At 37.4% G+C, this 20472-nt stretch overlaps 1 protein-coding gene across 4 annotated transcripts in view; it reads left to right on the forward strand.

Moving 5' to 3' along the window:
• Positions 1-1332: 1332 nt before the first annotated feature.
• Positions 1333-20472, forward strand: part of LOC149848894 (putative WRKY transcription factor 4) — a 30701-nt gene continuing 11561 nt past the window's right edge. Inside the window, exons 1-5 of one of the 4 annotated variants that reach the window (XR_016430507.1) lie at positions 1354-2080; positions 2984-3681; positions 3807-3965; positions 5203-5295; positions 5501-5755. Coding sequence is in view for 1 of the 4 variants with exons in the window: in XM_089997896.1 (XP_089854022.1) it covers positions 1625-2080; positions 2984-3681; positions 3807-3965 (1313 nt within the window). In the remaining 3 variants the exon portion in view is untranslated. Of the gene's footprint in view, positions 2081-2983; positions 3682-3806; positions 3966-5202; positions 5296-5500; positions 5756-20472 lie in introns of all 4 variants that reach the window. The other 3 variants (XR_016430508.1, XR_016430510.1, XM_089997896.1) reach the window with 3 other exon arrangements.

Raw genomic sequence — 20472 nt, forward strand, 5'->3', positions numbered from 1 at the left:
GATGCATGGGTCTGAGATGGGATCCTGGTATGGGGTTAGAATCTTTGGTCCCTACACTGGGAGAGAAGAGCTGAAGTTACTTCCATAATTTTTTTTCTTCCTGAACGCAAATCTTTGTTTTTTTTCCTGAAGACAAAAGTCACAGTGCATACAAAATTTTCCATACGAAGAGGTGATTTTTTTTTTTTTGTCCATGATATTATGCAATAGTGGCATTTTTGGTAACTTTACCACTCACAACTCACGAGCAACCTGAGTTAGCTCAATTAATGTCTCTGTTTGGCAGTTGCATTTAAAAGGTTGGGTACAACTACGGGACTCTTTTCGGGATATCATATCAGCCAGAAAATGAGTTACCAATTCAAAATTTCCATACCCGGTGAGTTACAAAAGACAAAGAGTTAAGAGGAGGAGACCGAGACGTAGACTCATTCTCAACATATGGCCTATGGCCTATGGTTTGTTTCCCGGTTTGACTTTGGTAATTATGACTGCCATTCATCAATGATTCAATCACTCTTTCAAGAGTCACATTGAGATGTGGACCACCTTCGAATCAAGCACATGGGCTCGACGTGATTGGACTGCAGGAGTCGGCTGACAGACGGACCCATCCCCCAGGGCAGGGCAGGTATTAGGGCTGATTCCATCAGTAGAGTCTAGTTAAGTCGTACAGGTCAAAGAACGGGCAGCCCGCACTCTCACACAACACGCACCCCTAAATAATCTCCTTAACCAGACACGTTTTGTTTTACTGCCCCCAACATGTCCGAAGCTGACAAGAGATGACCAGAATTTTGTCATTGGATTAATCTCAAAAAGGATGGGCCTCAATCGGACGTTCAATCCGGCACATTATTTTCAGATATGAATCTTAAAAAAGTGATCCTAGTGATATTCAGATTTTCAATCGGACGTTCAATCCGGCACATTATTTTCAGATATGAATCTTAAAAAAGTGGTCCTAGTGATATTCAGATTTGATTGGCACTTAAACAATCACACTCTTTCAAATCCGGATTGTCACTTCCCTTGGTGTGTGTGAAAAGCTCTTGTTTTCAAACTTTTCTCTTCAGATTCAGGAGAATCACTTAAAAGTCCAATGCTGATTCAACTCTACTACATCCATCGGATCTAGCTAGGACTCATGCTTCTTAATTGAGATCAGGGTTTTAATCTTTGGTGATTCCAACCCTAATTACTGTCTTGACAAGTGACCGAATTAATGCTCAGAAAGGAGAGACAAAAAATCCGGCTCGGCGCATGGAGCAGCCGCCACCAACCACTACCGCCTAGATGTCAAAGTCAATGGCACGCCTGCTCTCAAACGCCGCCAGAGAGAGAGAGAGAGAGAGAGAGAGAGAGAGAGAGAGGATTTCATTACCTCCGAATTTGGATTTCATTTAGCGCAGCAGCAGCAGAAGCAGAAGAAAAGAAGTTGTCTCTCACCCTTGTCTCCTCTCAGAGAGAAGAATAAGAAGAGGGAATCAACGGTGGAAGATCTTTGTGATGGTGATCTGTTATAGTTTCAGAGGAGGACGAGGATAAGGTGGGGGTGGTGGTTCGAAAGATAGTGAATTTGTGGTTGGTTTTGAAGGGGGTGGTGGTGGTGGTTGGGGGGAGGATGGCGGAGAAGGAGAAGCAAGGGGAGAGCGATGGTGGTGGTCCTGCTTTGGCTGCTTCGATTCCTCCTCCTCGGCCGACGATCACCCTTCCGGGAAGACCCTCACTGGAGGGGTTCTTCAAGGGGGAGGTTAGCCCCGGCCCCATGACCCTCGTCTCCTCTTTCTTCGCCGAGAACGACCCCGAGACAGAGTGCCGTTCCTTCTCGCAGCTGCTCGCAGGCGCCATGGCCTCTCCCAACGCCTTGACCGTTCCCCGCAGCGGCGGCAGGCCGGTGGGTTTAGCCGGGAAGGGGGAAGGAGACGGCGGAGGTACAGAGGGAGGATTGAGGTTCAAGCTGGGGAACCCCTTGGGGCTCGCCGTCATCGGCCCTCAGTCGCCGTTCGTCACCATCCCACCGGGCCTCAGCCCCACCACTCTGCTCGATTCGCCCGTTTTCCACCATTCTGCTGGCCAGGTTAGTTGGTTACGCGGCTTTTTCCCTCTTCCTCGCGGCGTATGAATTCGATTACGCTCGCTTTAATTCGAATTTTCTTGTTTGGAATAGAATTGGATCCTTTATCTTTCTTAACTTTGATTTTTCTTAGCGCAGTAGTTAAGTCACATATTTGTTGATTTTACCGTTTTTTTTTAGTGTGTGTGTGTGTGTGTGTGTGTGTGTGTGTGTGTGTGTGTGTGTGTGTGTGTGTGTTATAGATGTCAAAACCAAGATTTTTGGTTGATTACAAAATACAATTGCTGTTCTTTGTGTGAGAGATGCTAATTGAAGCTCAACCTTTTACTTTTCTCTTCTAATTTCCCTCTTCTTTTATTTTTATGTTTCCAATCGAGAAGTAGACTAGAAGGCCATGGTGCCTAGTATTTTTCTTTTGCAGATTTCCAATCGAGAAGTAGACTAGAAGTTTCTTATGCAGATTTCCAATCGAGAAGTAGACTATAAGGCTAACGGCTGTCTAAAAAGTTTGGGACTTAGTGTCTTTAATATTCTCTTTCTATTGTAACAGAAACAGACAGTTTTTCTTTGGGATTCTGTTGGATGGTTTTTAGGAAGTTCAATTCTGATCATTAAGCATGGTTTCATCCGCATGAGATCATCTTTTTTGTGTGACCACTGCAAAATTTTTCTAATTATAATTGCTTTTGGTTATATATGTAAATAATGTAATTTGCAGTTGTTTTTTCATTGTGATACTTGTTGACAACTAAAGGATGTAGCATTTTCCTAATAAATAACATGGAATCATTCTTCCTGTCTTGTTTTAGCTTTAGTTAGCTACCATTTCTATCTCTCAAACAAAAGAAAAAATGGTGGCTTTGTTATGTTCTGCACTAGGTTTATCTATCAATTTGAAAAATTCAGGGCCCTTTCGGAATTTCCCACCAACAAGCATTGGCTCATGTTACAGCCCAAGCTGTTCAATCCCAGGCCCAGATGCACCGGCAAGCAGAATATGTATCTGCACAACCACCCATATCACTCTCTCCATTGGCACATGCGGTAGTTCATGTTGCCAGTCCAGCTCCTGTTCAACAGGTGCCACACAATTATGCAGATGAGAAAAGCAATACCTCGGAAGCAACTGAGGTGTCACATTTGAATCAGAAATCTCAATCACACGTGATTGCTGTTAATAAGCCTTCAGGTGATGGCTACCACTGGAGAAAGTATGGGCAGAAGCAAGTAAAAGGCAGTGAATTTCCTAGAAGCTACTACAAATGCACTCATTCTAATTGTCCTGTTAAGAAAAAGGTGGAGAGTTCTCTTGATGGCCAGGTGACAGAGATAATCTACAAAGGCCAGCACAACCATCAACCACCTCAGCCCAGTAAACGTGCAAAAGATGGTGGGTCAATTGACATGAATGGGAGCTTGAATTTGGTTGGGAAAGCTCAAATGGTAACACGGGGATATGCGGGAGATCAGAACATAGATGGTCATTTGATGGTTAAGAAGGATCAAGACATAGCACATGAGCAATCATCTGCATCGAGTGAGGGTGAGGATGTGGGTGATGATGCCAGGACAGATGACGCGGATGAGCCTGATCCAAAGAGAAGGTAAGTACTTCTGAACCAATTCATTGGCCTGCTGATAATATCTTTTGTGTTTGAAGAATTGTTGTCAAGATTCCATCACTTTGTGGTTGATGCTAGGTTTTCCTCTGGATATTTTCTCTGGACAGGAGCATCGACACCAGTGTTACACAAACAACTTCCTCACATAGAACAATCACGGAACCCCGTGTCATTGTGCAGACAACAAGTGAAGTTGATCTATTAGACGATGGCTATAGGTGGCGGAAATATGGACAGAAAGTTGTGAAAGGAAACCCACATCCTAGGTAACTACATTCTCATGGACTCATGGGTGGTTATTAAAACATCAAAAATATTTAGTTCATTAGAATTCCTTACTAAACAATGGATAAGTATGGTAGAGGCTTAATGTTATGTTTGTTTTCTCTCACGTTCCACACCTTTGGAGTACTCACTTGTTACTGATCTTCAATAATATGTCTTGGGTAAATAACTAGTGCATCAGTATTTTGCAAGGCAAAGAGCTGTTAACATAGTTGTTCATATTGACTGGGTCTCTTCATTTATTTAGAGCATTATGTGGGTGATATTGGAACTTTGGAGGCTAGCTTTCTTGAACAATGAGAACCTTCTAGTACAGTGTAGCAGGCTGTGGGAAGCACACATGCTGTTACTTGGAATAAAAACTAGCAGAATATAACTTATAAAGTGATTGTCTTTACAATAATTTTGTATATGTATGTAATGGTACATCTAATTTGGTTAATGAATGGAAAGACATTTAACTTTGTTAATGAAGTAACACTCTGGTGGCAAATTTTATTCAGCTTAACAAGTTCATGAAACTATTATTGAAGTGTATTTTTTATGCCCCTGACATTGAACGACATCATCATAGCTAATGGTGTGAAACCCAAATATATATTGAACCAAAATTGTCAATTGCCAAGACTTCACTTAGCATCCATTAGGTCGATTTTGGTTATGATGATAATCTTAGTTGATTGTGATGGCAATCTTGGATTTAGTTTTATGGCCAAAACCATTTTAGGACAATAATAGCTGATACAAGTTGTTTGCAAAATTAGGAGCATGGGAACATTTTTAAGTGCCAAGATATGCCTGAGGTAAATTTGATGTTTATGTGCCTTTTGTCCCCAACCCTCAAACCCCCCGCCCCCCCAAACCCCTCAAAAAAAAAAATTGCATGTTTTGTCTAACACTTTCACCAAAGGAGGAATTACCGGATACATAATTTATTTCTCTGCTACTTCATGGTTATGCAGATATTTTATATGGGGGAAAATTATGTACAACTTTATCTGGTTGCTATTCTTTTTACTGGAAGCAAACATCTTGGATCCAAATAAATTTTCACTGGACCTGGCGAACATTTACCTCATTTAAAGCAAGTTATCCTCTTCCTTTTTCCCTATTTGTCAATAGGGTAAATTAGACCAGAGTTCCCATCATTTGTTGATTTGATGTTTCTGCTGCTTGACTAGAATTATTTCATTCTTACCTTTCAATATTTATCTCCAGCTCTCTTCTTGGAGTTTGTGTTTCTTACCATATTGACTTGTGAGTTGCTTTTTCTGAAGGCCCATATTGTTGTTCAAGCTTCATATTTTAGAGGTAGGTCACTTAGCCCTCTTTAATTTCTTGATATTGAAGCAGCAACTCTATAGAAAAAAAATCGTTACAATGATTGACTTGGTTATTCCTCCTAGATTTTCAGTGAAAATCATCATCTGATTCATATCCCCAACTTGATTTCACTAGAGCATAGTTGTAAATGATGAACTTGTGCAAGTAATGGCTTATTGTTATTTATTTTCAGTTTCTATATCTGAAAGAGGCAAACAAAAATCTTCAGTCATATGTTTCTTCTCAAGCGTTTAGAACAATTCTTTGAGGCTTCATAGACGAATTAAAGGTGGCAGAGGAGATAGGTTATGGCTTTGAGGATTTGACTTTCCAAATGTAGTGGTTCTCTAGAATTTCCTATTCTTTCTTGTTCACCTCCAGCTTGATCTCTCCTTCGGTGGTTATTTCTGTACAGTTGTTCTGAGGAAATATATGAAAACTTGATGCAGTTAAGTAAAATCATAGTCGCTGGTTACTTGTTCTTTTCCATTATGTTATTTATTTTTCATACTTAATTTTTATTTACTAAATATTTAATCATATTATATATTCTACCTCTTGATGCTTAGTTTTATCTGTTGTTTTATTGTAAGTTACGCTATGCTACATGTTAAATTATGTATATATAAATATATATATACATATACTTATATATATATATATTCGTATATATATATAAGTATATATACGTATATATGTATATATACATAATATAGCCTTTTTATTTTTTGTATAAACCAAAAACCCGATAGGGGTGTTTTGGTAATTCCAAATGTACCTTTTTCTTTTTTACCTTTTTCCCTTTTTTCCCTTTTTCCTTTTTCTTTTTTATTTTTTGTCTTTTGCTTTTTGGAATCATAAAGGGGCCCCACCCATCTAGTCGTTGGGGGCCCCAACAGTCATATTTATGACCGTTGGGGCTCCCAACGACTAGAAGGGAGCCCCCTTTATGGTTCCCCTTTAGTGCTTCCCTCCTCTATATAAAGAGGAGGTTCCCCCTTGTAAATGTATGGGTTTTTATACCCTTCTCTTCCTTTCTTCAATAACATCCAACTTATGACTTTAAGTCATTTTCTATATTTGTGAGTTTTGTGTGTGCAAATTGGGTGTTTGTGTTCTTGGTTCTAGTAGTCACTCTTAAAGAGTGACTTTTGCTCTATTGGTGCTTCCGCCTCTTTTCATTACATGGTATCAGAGCTCGGTTGGTGATTGGGCTTTTTCTTTTGTCACCTTGGAACGCGTGCCTCTCAAAGTTTTGAAGGAAGGAAGTATATTTGGTGCCGATGGAACGTGACTCTAGAGTGGAGCTTTCTTTTAAGCTAAATGGGTCCAACTATCTCATGTGGGCCTCCGCTATGGAAAATCATCTAAGAGGTAAGAAACTTTGGGGCTTTGTTATGGGAACTACTCCCGAACCCTCTCTTGTTCTTACAAAAATTGAAAATGAAGTTGAAAAAGCTTTAGATGTCGATAAGCGCATCAAAGCCATTAATGAACATCAATCCAAAATTGAGGATTGGGAAAGTAACCATGCCAAAATTTTGGCATGGTTTATGAACAATGTAGACCTTAAAAATTGTGCTAATATTGCCAAATTTAAAAGGGCTAATGAAGCTTGGTTTTTCCTTAAGGGTATGTATACCCAAAAGGATCTTGCTCCACAAATTTTTTGTCAAGAAAAAATCAGTTCCACCAAACAAATGGATATGAGTGTCCGGGACTATTTTAGCTCTCTTACTCCTCTTTGGGATGAGCTTGCCCTTCTTGAGCCTAAATGGGTTGCTCCACAAGATATTGAGCTAAGAAGGGAACAAATTGAAAAGGAGCACTTTTTTCAATTCCTTCATGGCCTTCGCCCAGAATTTGAACAAGTGAGGGCATCTCTTCTCCATAGAAGCAAAACCCTTCCTATTGAAGATGCCCTTGCCGAGATATGTCAAGAAGAAACTCGACTTGGCTTGAGCATTAGAAGTGATGAAGTTTTGGCCGTTACTAGGCCCGGATCGAATGTTAAAGCATATAGACCTCCCCACTTTAACAAAAATAACAATGGGCCTAGAAAGGGAATTATATGCCACTATTGTAATGAACCGGGGCACATTAGACCGATTTTTCCAAAGCTCAAAGGAAAGGTTGCCGCGGTTGGAGAAAGTTTTCCAAAGAAGGAAGAAAGTACCAAAGAAGGAGATATCAAAGAAACTCTTAATCATATCTCTGAAGCTCTCCAACACCTTCTCAAGTCTTCTCCTTCAACATCCGGAGCCGCCATCGCCTACTCTTCATCACCTCCAGGTATGTGGATTCTAGACCCTGGTGCTTCTTTTCATATGACATCTCATAAAAACTCTCTTTCAAATGTTTCTTCCGAATCCATATCCTCCTATGTTTCAACGGCCGATGGAACGTCATTAAAAATTGAAAGTATTGGAACACTTGACTTCAAAAACTCTCAAAACTTTTTCGTTCCTAAAGTAAGAATCGTTCCGAAAATTAATTTAAATCTCTTTTCCGTTTCCCAAATCACTGATCATGGATGCCAAGTCTCTTTCTCACCTAAAGATTGCACCATGCAGGATCTCCAGTCAGGGAAGCTGATTGGGCAAGGCCATAAAAGGGGTGATCTCTATTTTATGGACTTTTTGACGCTTTCATCTAAGTCGTCTTGCAATCTTGTTAAAGACAAAAGTATTGGTATTTGGCATGAGAGACTTGGTCATCTAAATTTTGTAAAAATGTCTCTTTTCCCTTTTTTGAACAATACTTGTAAAGACAATCACATGACTTGTAAAGATTGCATTTTTGAGAAATCTAAAGCTACTCCATTTCCTCAAAGAAGTTACTTTACCACTCGGCCATTTGAACTTGTTTATTCCGATGTATGGGGACCCTCCCCTATTTTATCTAAAGGAGGTATTTCGTATTATGTGGTCTTTATTGATGACTTCACTCGATTTACGTGGATATACTTCCTAAATCGCAAATCCGAAGTCTTCTCCTTCTTTAAAGAATTTCATGCAATGGTTAAAAATCAATTTTTGGGAAATCTATCTATCCTTAGGTCCGATTCGGGAGGTGAATATATGTCTAATGATTTTCAAAGCTACTTAAAAGAAAATGGAATTTGTCATCAACGTTCTTGTTTCAACACTCCGCAACAAAATGGTCTTGCGGAAAGAAAGCATAGGCACATAATAGAAACTACAAGAACATTATTGATTTCAAAAAATATCCCAAAATCCTTTTGGGCCGAAGCGGTTCTAACTTCAACATATCTCATCAATAGAATCCCTTCATCCTCCTTGAAAAATCTTTCTCCATTTGAAAAACTTTACAATATGTCTCCCGATTATAAAAGATTAATAATTTTTGGATGTAAATGCTTTGTTTTAACTCGCAAAAATGATAAACTTTCCCCTAGGGCTATTGAATGTATTTTCTTGGGATATGGCGAAAAACAAAAAGGATATCGATGTTTTGACATACTTAAAAATAAACTTTATATCTCAAAAGATGTCACATTCCTTGAAGAAGAAAACGGTTTTTCGCATCAACCAAGTCAAAATGTTGACTATTCCTTCTTATTTGACTTGTTACCTCAAGAAAACATCATAGATGATTATATTGATCCTAGTGAACCTCTTAATGAAGATCTTGTTGAACATCCAAATAATGATCAAAACTTAGAAGAAAATGCTTCAAGACAAATACAAGTCTACTCTAGAAGGCATGAAAGAAATCCTCCTTGTGCCCTTGAAAGATTTTCTCAAAGTGAGTTGATAGAAGAGACCTCTCAAAGAAGATCAAATCGCATTCCCAAGATACCAAATAGATTTGTTTCTTATGACTCTTTTTCTCCTAACTATCGAGCATGCCTACTTGCTCTTCACTCCTTTCATGAACCATCTCATTACAATGATGCTAAACAATATGCTCATTGGAATGAAGCTATGGAACTTGAACTTAATGCCCTTAAAAAGGCGTAAACTTGGGAAATCATTGATCCTCCCAATGGCAAGAAACCTATTGGATGTAGATGGGTGTTTAAAGTTAAAACTAAGAGTGATGGCTTATTAGAAAGATATAAGGCTAGGTTGGTAGCCAAATGATATGCCCAAGAGTATGGGGTAGACTATGATGAAACTTTTGCCCCAGTTGCTCGAATGACTAGTGTTCGAGCCCTTATTGCTATAGCTTCTGTTAAAAAATAGTCAATCTTTCAACTTGATGTTAAGAATGCCTTCTTGAATGGTAATTTAAATGAAGAAGTCTATATGGAACCGCCTCCAGGTATGAATTTAAATGGAAAAGTTTTAAAATTAAAAAAGGCTTTATATGGACTTAAGCAAGCTCCTAAAGCTTGGTATGACAGGTTTAGTAATGTATTAATCAATTTAGGTTTTTTATCTTGCTATACTGACACTGCACTTTTTGTTAAAAGGACAGGTGACTCCATTATTATGCTTCTGCTGTATGTTGATGATATGATCATCACTGAGAATGATAAAAAGGGAGTAAATGATATTAAGTCTATGTTAAAAGATACTTTTGATATGTCTAATCTTGATTATTTGAGATATTTTTTAGGAATTGAAGTGGCTTATTTCGCGCGAGGATACATCTTATCTCAAATGAAGTTAGCTGCAGAAATTTGTACCAAATCAGGAATATCTGATGAAAAGAAAGTTGAGACTCCCGAAGTTATCAATTCAAAACTAAGACTTGAAGATGGTGTTCTTCTTGAAGATCCAACACCCTACCGTCAATTAATTGGATCCCTCACCTATCTATCCATTACCCGTCCAGACATTGCTCATGCAGTTCATGCAGCAAGCCAGTTCCAGCACGCACCTACTACGGTTCATATGGCGGCTGTAATGAGAATTGTGCGATATATCAAAAATACCATCTCTAAGGGACTCTTCTTATCCTCTTCCTCATCTCTTGAATTGACTGCTTTTACTGATGCTGACTGGGGAGGTAATCCCAATGATCGTATCTCAATTACGAGTTTGTGCATTTTTTTAGGTGAATCTCTCATCTCGTGGAGATGCAAGAAGTAGCAGAAGGTCTCATTATCATCTACAGAAGCTGAATATCGGGCTATGGCGATGACAACTATGGAAATTGTGTGGCTCAGAAGTCTTCTTGGCGACATGGGCGTTCCCATTTCCACTCCCACCAAGCTCTATTGTGATAACAAGAGTGCGATATACATTGCCAGCAATCACACCTTTCATGAGCGGACCAAGCATATCGAAATGGATTGTCATTATGTTCGAGACGAGTATCTCAAAGGGACCATCACATTGCCATATGTCACTTCAGAGTATCAACTGGCTGACTTCTTCACCAAGGCGCTCACAACTCCACGATTCATGTTTCTTCTTGGCAAACTTTCGGTCTTCTCCCCGTAAAGTTTGAGGGGGCGTGTTAAATTATGTATATATAAATATATATATATATACATATACTTATATATATATACATTCGTATATATATATATATATAAGTATATATACGTATATATGTATATATACATAATATAGCCTTTTTATTTTTTGTATAAACCAAAAACCCGATAGGGGTGTTTTGGTAATTCCAAATGTACCTTTTTCTTTTTTACCTTTTTCCCTTTTTTCCCTTTTTCCTTTTTCTTTTTTATTTTTTGTCTTTTGCTTTTTGGAATCATAAAGGGGCCCCACCCATCTAGTCGTTGGGGCCCCAACAGTCATATTTATGACCGTTGGGGCTCCCAACGACTAGAAGGGAGCCCCCTTTATGGTTCCCCTTTAGTGCTTCCCTCCTCTATATAAAGAGGAGGTTCCCCCTTGTAAATGTATGGGTTTTTACACCCTTCTCTTCCTTTCTTCAATAACATTCAACTTATGATTTTAAGTCATTTTCTATATTTGTGAGTTTTGTGTGTGCACATTGGGTGTTTGTGTTCTTGGTTCTAGTAGTCACTCTTAAAGAGTGACTTTTGCTCTATTGGTGCTTCCGCCTCTTTTCATTACACTACATTAAGATTTGAACAATTTTTTCTTTTCATCATTAGTGGCTCACACCTGAGTTTGTTGATAATTTGGTTAATCTTAGTGTTTATTTTCATCTAGCATAAAGCTACCAGGATTGAGCCTCAAAGTGAAGTCAACTGACACCTTGGTCCAATCTTTTATGTCTTAGATGTCAGCTGACTATTATTTGCACAGTATGGCTTCATTCATGCTAGGTCTAAATCTTCAGCCTACTTAACTATATGCTATGTTTGTGGTCTTTGCTTCATCCCATCAAGTTGCATATTTTCCTAGATGATATGTTCTTTCTCAAATGAAGCTTGCATCAGATATTATTGCTAAATCTAGATTAACCCACGAAAAAAATGTGAAGACTCTAGAAGTGATAAATGCTACGATGAGAGCCAATGATATAGCTCGTTTAGAAGACCCCACTCCTTATCATCAATTAATTGAATCTCTAACATATTTGTCTATTACCTGGTTATACATTGCTCATGTTTGTTTTTTGTTTTTTCTCTTTTATTTTTATTAAAACATTTGAATGGACCCTCATAAGAGCTGTTGGGATCCTCCCCAACGGTCACAAATGTGACCGTTGGGACTGTTGGGGGGGCTGCCAACCACTCTATGGGAGCCCCTTTGCTTCCAATATTTGTATAAATAGGGGTTCTTGCCCCCACTCATTTGTAATGCTCTTTGAAGCATTTTTCAATAAAGACTATTTTTAAGTATCTCTCATATTGTGTGTGCTTATCACTTGGCCCCTTATGGCTTATTGTATTTTTTGCCCATTAGTGGCTTTTTGTTTGTATGCTTGAGCATTTCTTATAGTAACGTTGTGACATTATTCTTTGCACTAGTGTTTCATGACATGGACTCCATCTTGGTCATCGATATTCGGTCTTAGGAAGTGTGTTGTTGATGTCAACATTGATTCACGAGTGGCAGATGCATCTCTCTTGAGATAACCTTAGATTGATCTTGATTTTAGAAGCTGACCCAAACAAGAATCAGATTATTTGGTGGAGATTTGAAATTTCTGTGATTTTTCAAGTATTTCTGAAAAATGCACCTAGAAAGGGTCCAGATTTGGGGATTTTGTTGATTGTGAGCAAATAAGTGGTTTTGAATCCTCTTAAAGGACTGTAATCAAGTCATTTTGACCCTAGAAGACTTTTAGAAGTGGCCTGGTGACCTAATGTGGTGATTTGGGAGCAGATTCATAGTGATTTTGACGTTCCTCTTTGTAGCAATAACCTTGTTATTGCGTTTTTGGCTTCTTTTGACCTAACTGATGGTTTTTTCTCACTTAAAAAGGGTATAACCAGGTTGTTTTCACCCTAGGAAGCTGATAGAAGTGGTCTGGTTGCTTCATGTGGTGATTTGGAGGAGTTGTGTCATGCTTTTGATGTGGCAGTAACAGTGTTTTTGCTGTTATCACTTGTTTTGGCTGATGTGAGTCTTGTGACTGGACTTTTTATCAATGCACACCTGTATTTGTGGTGGCTGCAAGGCATATCGTGTTGTTTGATTGTGTTTCGGTGTTTGTTGAAGTGTTTTCAATGCTTCTAGTTGTTAAGTTGTATTTGTGTGTATATATATAGATATGTGTGTGTGTTTTCATAAATATATATTTGGTTCATATATATATATATATTTAAAGATTAAATAAAATAAGTGCTTCTTTATGCACAATGTATGAAAAGGATAACACGAAATATTTAAAGATATAAGATACATATCAGGTCTAGTTTTCCCTTGAATCCAAGTCACAATCATTCATGAAGTACAAACTCGAACCAAAGAATCCCAAGACCCAAAAGAGTCAAAATGCCAATAAGAAATTCTTGAGTTAGATACCATGTAATGAAATAGCGGAAAATACAAAAAAATGCCTCTAAGGGCTTTACAAGATGATGATCACAAAAGTGCATAAGTACAAACCAATGCCATTAAGAGCTTACAAGATCACCAACACAAGACCACATAAGACAAAACAATAGCCAACAAAGGGCAACAATATAAGCACTAAGTGCATATAAGACATTAAGAAACTAAATAGAAAAACACAAAATATAAAAATATTCATCTTTATTGAACATAAATGCTTAAGAGAAGCATTGAGTTACAAAGAGGGGTAACACCCTATTTATACACACAGAGCCATAGAGCCCTTGGGACACTCCCCAACAGCTAGAAATGGAGCCGTTGGGGAGGTCCCAACAACTCTGTGTCTTTGACCACTATGCCCTCAACTACAAACTAAATATCTAGTTTGTACAAAAAATAAATAAAAGACTATTGCGCCCCTAATGTGCATAACCTATTACATGACTAGCAAAAAGATGGAAATACCCCTAGAAGATATTTATCTATTATATCACTATAAATAATATATATATACGTACAATATAAAACAAATATATATATATATATATATATATATGAAAATATATATATATATATATACATGTACAACTTAACACTAGTAGTGAAATTAGCAGTAGAGACGTTATAGCCTAGCTTGACTGTTGTAGTTGGATTTATTTTGCAGCAGAGTTGAATTTGTAAACCACATTGTATAGATTTGGTCAGGCTTGGGTTCTACCAGAGTGATTTTGTTTTATTTTTAGTATTCATTCCTGTTTGATAGGGGCTGTCTGCAAGGTTCTTGGTGGAAATAATTGTTTGCATATTGGAATTTGTGTTGGTGTACTGTTGTATTCTTTATCTTGGACTTTGGTTTGTTGTAGTTCTTCAGTGCAGCTACATAGTATTTGTAATATCACGTATTTTCATATTTGGTCATTTTTAGATTTTTTTGAAAATTTGGCTAAGTATATAAGAAAAATCTTTTGAACCTCGATTTTTAATCGATGCTTTTGAGTCTAGGCTTGGCCTAGGTCTCATCATCTAGGTCTAAACGAGCCACTTAAAATGTGAGAAAAAGTTTTATTTTCGACCTTTAAATGCAAGCGAAATTCGAGCAAAATTCAGTTTATTTTCGAGTGAAATTCGGAATTTGATATTTGTGTAATATGTCGTTGGATGCGTTTTAGAATTTTAAGCGCAACAATATTTTATTTTTCTCGATTCGGGCTACGGTTGGGCCGAAAATTGCATTTTTTCAAAAATTGAGCAGTTTGTCGATTCAGATCCGGACTTGGATCGGATCGGACCGGATCTGAGGGATTTGATCCAAATTAATATGGATTTTGACCCTATCCTAGACCCATATTAATTTGGATTTGATCCAGTTTAAAACCCATTTGGATTTCAGATATGGATTTGGATCTTGGATCCAGATCCAAATCCATACCCAATGATTTTTGTAACTATAAATTCATCAAAAACCTTTAAATCGGGGTTTATTTATGTTAATAAGCCTCCCACATTAATTTAGTAATTTTTGGAAACTTTTAGAAATTCATTTATAATTTAATATTAATTAATTAAATAAATAATTAATTAATTTAATGCAATTCCGAAAATTTATTTTAGGGTTTGTTTAGGACTCTTGAAAGCGCCTTTAAATACCTAAGGAAGAATTCAAGAGGATTTGAGAGACTAAGAGTTCTTTTTTAACAAAATTTTAAAAAGTCAAACTTGAAGAGTTTTAAAATTTTTGGAAAAATCGTATAAAAGAGTTTTAATTTTTGAGAGTTCTCTCTCTCCGGACCTTTTAGATGGGTTGGAGAAAGGGGGGGGGGTGTCTTCCCCTATAGGGCCTATAAAAAGACCACAAAAGAGAGAGAGAGAAAAGGGAAAGAGAAGTAAAAAAAAGGAGAGATAAAGGAAGAGAGAGAAAAAGGAGGAAGAAGAGGAGGAGTTTGGACCATCTCCAACCATTTACCCACGTTTTTCAACTTCCACCATTGATTTTCTTCAATTTTTTATTCATGGTATGGGTTTTCTCTCTTGAATCAAGTGAGAAATTGATATGGATTGGATTTTCATGCAATAATTTGATGAAAATCCATGGACAAAGTGTTTAGCTATGTTTTTGCAAAAACACATGGAGGATGATGCATGGATCTTTCTCCGTGGTTGTACTCTTGATTATTTTCATTTTTTCATGAAAAAAAAAATTGTATATGCTAAAACAGAATTTTTATTGGTAGTAGATGTGCTTAGGTAAAGGTTTCTTTTGATAGGTATTGATTTCCGTGGATGATACATGTTATGGACTGCTATATGCATGTATTCATGTGATAGAGTGCTTCATATGCATGGATTCATCATAAAAAGAAATAGTGTAATGTGAATCTGAAAATACATGGAGTGTTAATATGCTTATGCCTCTATAATTGTCGTTGAATGCATGTAATTTTGTGAGACATAAATTTTGTTTAAGCATAAATTCTATCGTGAGCAATCCGAATCTATATGAGTTCTTAAATTGCGTATTGGCACATACACTTGTACGTGAATTGTAAATTGATATATGCCTTGGATCATGTTCATTTTGAATGATGGAATATGTAGTTTCATGCAACTGAGAAGGCATGTGCATAAGGGTAAGCACATTTCATATACTACTGTTAAAAAAAACAATTCTGGGTATATTTCCCCTATTACAAATTGAGAGTTTTTGCTGTCTAGCCAGATCTGGCTGGACCCAACAGAGCCGTAATAGGCTTGCCAAGACCAGCTGAACATGTTCAGCTGGCCTGGCATGATCTGCCGGATTAGGCCAGGTGCAGTCGGGCCTCATCAGGCCTGTTCTGATAGGCCTGACTTGGACCTGAGGGCTGCATCTTATTCTTCAAAAAAAAAAATTCTATAAGCCTTGTGGTCTGGCCAGACCTGCCCCTGTGGGCAGGCTCAGTGGTGCAAAAAAAAAAAAAATTGGGTGTTAAAACAGAAATTTTACAATCTGTTTTTTTTTTCTTTTGGCTATGACCTGGATAGTCTCCATACCGGGTTGACAGGCATGTCGGGCCATATAGGCCCAGCCGAGTGGACTCGGCTGGGTAAGTGGGCGTTACGAAAAAAAAAAACTAAGGATTTATTTTTTACCATATTGCTGGCTGTCGGGCTGACAGCCAGCCGAGTGAAACCCAATAGGCCCTAAACGAAGAATTGTTTTTAAGTCTAGCAAAGTAAGTCCAGCAGGCCTGGAAAAATTTATATTGATCATATATGCGTTGCGGCCTATTTGGGGTTTTGAATCATGCTGGGAATAAAAGATTTTCATGTGCTTAACTTGACGTGACTTCCTTCAACATTGTGCTACATGTAGGTTAATTTAAGTACATATGTGAGTACATGAGTTGATGCATGGTTTGCAGACATAGGAATGCTCATTCCTCTTTTAAATTTGGCTCTCTTGAATGAAAACATGCAATTAAAATAAAGTTGTGAATTCATGCACATGAATATGTATGTTATTCATACACATCTGTAAGTTTGTATACTTGAAGGTGCATTGAAAAGCATGTAAAAAGAATGCATATCGGCATGCTATTTATGATTTTTGTATATGTATGCATTGAAGATCAAATGGATCATCCTGGCTATGTGAGCCTTGAGCATGTGTTGCTCTTTGTTTTAATTGTTAAATGCATTGCAAAAATCAAATGTGATATTATTGTTTTTATTGTACTGTCCCATGATGCCACGGGTTGTGGTCCCGTGAAGGGCTTTGCATGCTGATTTGCAAGCTTATGTTATTAATTCTGCACGTTGAATTGCAAAGTGAAAAAGATGAATTAATAACAAGATAGAAAAAAGTAAAGAACAATGTAATTTATGTTTCCTTGATGTCCCTTCTTTAGTATAAGAATCCTGGATATTGCGGTTTTGGGGAAACCGTAAGGATACTAAAACTCCGTGTGCATTGTTGTTGCCCTTGAACTTGATATTGAGGTTCTTCTTCTGGCTACGGTTTTAAGGAGAGTCTGCCACTTTACCTGGGGTGGTGTGTAGACACAACTGTTGTTTTGGTATACCAAGAAAAGTGACACTTATTGATGGGTGGTCCCTGGTGTCCCTAACATTAGATGGGTAGTCTAATGTTGCGAAGACTGTTTCGGTCGAGGGCTAAGTTTGAAACCCAATAATAAAATACAAATTGTGTGCTAAGCTACCCTGGGAACCTAACTTGATCTCGAAGATTTTACCCGTTTGGTGTATTCGCGGGCAACGGTAATTAAAAAGAGAAACTTAAATTGTGTGCATTTAATAAGAACATGTATATGAAAAGGAAAAATTGACTAAAGATAATAATGTGTTCATACATGTGCATTGAAATCATGCATACTCCTGCTATGCATTAGATTATGTATATTTACTTGTTCTCTTAATTGTGATATATTGATGAATGCATGATGTTTCTTCTCAACTGCATGCTAAATGTCTATATTGCTTTACTTGTGGTTCCTATTGATTATTGAATTGTCCCTCATGTTTAACTATTGTTCTCTATTGCATAAATGATTAATTGAATTACAAATTTGTCATAAATGCATTCATCTAAATTATTGCATGAATCTTATATGTGTTCTTTATGCTTATTTGATTCATTAGAGAGACCTGTACGCAAGATTTTTTGAATTCCGATACCCTACTTTTTGTATTTTTCGCAGTCTCAGATGTCTAGTGGGGTGACCTGCTTCTGAGAAGAGTCACGAGGGGACCACACGACTACATGACAGATTCTTTGGATGGCGTGGTTTTTTCTTTTTGTCTTTCTTTTGCTTTCTTTACTTTCATTTACTTATGTCTCAGACTCTTTACATTTGAATAAATAAAGTCTGGTTTGATTTTGGTTTGATATGAAAGATGAGTATAAGATCCCTTGTGGTGGTGGTGGTGGTGTTTAACTGTAAGGCCCCGAGCCTTTGGGAATGTTTCCTCACTTGTATAAAAAAAAAATATTTTCTACATTTTCTTATGTATGAGTTGGGGTCGTTACAATATTGTGCAGTTGGGGGTTGTTATGAATTATGGAGAAAGAGGTAATTCAAATTATTCTAGTGAAGTTGAATGAAAGAGGTAGAGGTAGGTCTGGAGGACGAGGAGAGATGGGATATGGTGAAAGAGGTGACCTTAGTTTTGTTCAGTGTTACTATTGCAAGGGCTTTGGTCATATGAAAAATTAGTGTCTCATTCTCAAGAAAAAGTATGGTGGTGCATATGCAACTTCCACTGAGGGTGAGGGCGTAATGCCCAAGGATGAGAAGTCAGTTGGTTCTTCACAGAGTTGCCAGTCGAGGAAGCGGGAGCGGGAAGCGATACGGGAAGCGGAAGCGGGAAGCGAGGCACTTTCAAAAATTTAGGAAGCGGGAAGCGTGGGACCACTTAGGAGCGAACCGGGAAGCGTCTCGGAAGCGACATAGGAAGTGTCTCGGAAGCGACATAGGAAGCGAACCGGAAGCGACCTAAGAAGCTATAAATTTCTAAATTGTAAATTATAAGCTACAAAGTTCTAAACTCTAAGTCTAACCTTAAAATTAACATAATCCACTACTTCACTTCATCATGCAAGATTCAAAATAAAAGTATACCAAAAAAATATTATAAGACCATGACAAAAAAGTAACATAAAAGTTTTTAAGTTGGACTACTCCAATTACATCATAAAAAAAATAATAATTCAAGAGTTCATTAATCTGTCATCTTTCTCTTCCCCTTCAAATCAGCAATAGATCGCGAACTTTCTGCATCATCATGTGCATCTTGTCCTCCACGACCATGTCTTCTGCTCCTTCCTTCATTTCCTATAATGAATACGTTAAAAAGTTAAAATGTTCAAAAACCATAATTTAAAATATAAAAAACACAATATCAATATACCTTGCCTAGGTCTTCGGCTAAAGAAACGATCAATCCGACCATGAGGAACTGATGGTCGCTCTTGTATATCTGCAGTTCTACTAGCTCTGATGGATTGATTTGTATCATCTTCAACTTCATTTGTACGTATAATTATTGGAGGTAATGGAGCTCTTGGTTATGCATCTTTATGTTTGGATTTGGAAATAGTGCTTGATTGTTGTGCACTATCATCCAAATCTCTCCATCGCATATCCTCTAATCTCAACGTATTTTCTTCTACAATAAGAAGTTCTGGATTGATATCCCATTTTCGACTAGGCCCTTCTTTATAGCGATTGTTGCACCTTTTATAACAAGAATATAAAATATGAACGCTAATAAACAATAAATGATAAAAAAAGAGAAAAAAAAATACCAAAACAAAAGTACAACACAGTTTAATTATACCTGTCAATCAATCGAAGATTGGAATGAATATACACTAAGGTATCAGCACGATCTTCATTGAGCCTATTTCTTTTAACATTGTGAATGTAACTATAGGTGCTCCACACTCTTTCTGCAGAAGATGTGCTAATAGGTTGAGATAAAACCTTAATGGCTAATGCTCTCAACTCTGATGTATCACCACCAATTAAGCATTGACATTGTAGGATTCAGTGCATCTATTCGTGCTGCATTTCGGCTAAATCTTCCACTTCTTGATGCAAAAGCCACAAGTTGTGACCTATAAAGTGTAGATAACTCTTCATTTCCAGAAGATATGACTTCAAGCGCAAGCATTGCACCGTCTAAGATATCATTATCCTTTTCTGCAAAAAAAAAATGTTAAGTAACTATAACAAGAGAAATGCAAATGAAATAATAAAATAATTAAATCATTTAACTTTAAACTTTATTAAATAGATAGAATTAAATTTTTACCAGGAGAAACTCGTTTGACCCCTCCTGCTGCTGGGATTTTGAGATACTCCGACTCGTAATATTTTGGAGTAAGCATGTGGGCTAGACTATGGAGAGGCACATTCATTCTATCCCATCTATTTGAGACAATCTTATGAATCTTTTCATATAAATCTGGTTGTCCTTTTAGATTGTCTTTGATTTCTCCCAATATGTTGTCCATGCCTTCATACACTTCACCAATTATAGGGCCTTCCTGATCACAAAATTTAATCATCTTATAGATGGGTTTTGTAATCAATAATGCTAAACGTACAGAATCCCAATATTCTTCATCAAGAACATTTGTTTCTGTTGTAACAACCCTTTTTTCATAATTTCATCCGTGCATGATTGCTTCCAATCGCTCCATCTATCTGAAATTACTGTGAGCCTTAAGCTCTCCCTCACATCAAGCAAGCGTTTC

Source organism: Nuphar pumila, chromosome 1 (assembly GCF_984573655.1).
Source record: "Nuphar pumila chromosome 1, dmNupPumi1.hap1.1, whole genome shotgun sequence".
In the NCBI taxonomy this organism is placed as follows: Eukaryota; Viridiplantae; Streptophyta; class Magnoliopsida; order Nymphaeales; family Nymphaeaceae; genus Nuphar; species Nuphar pumila.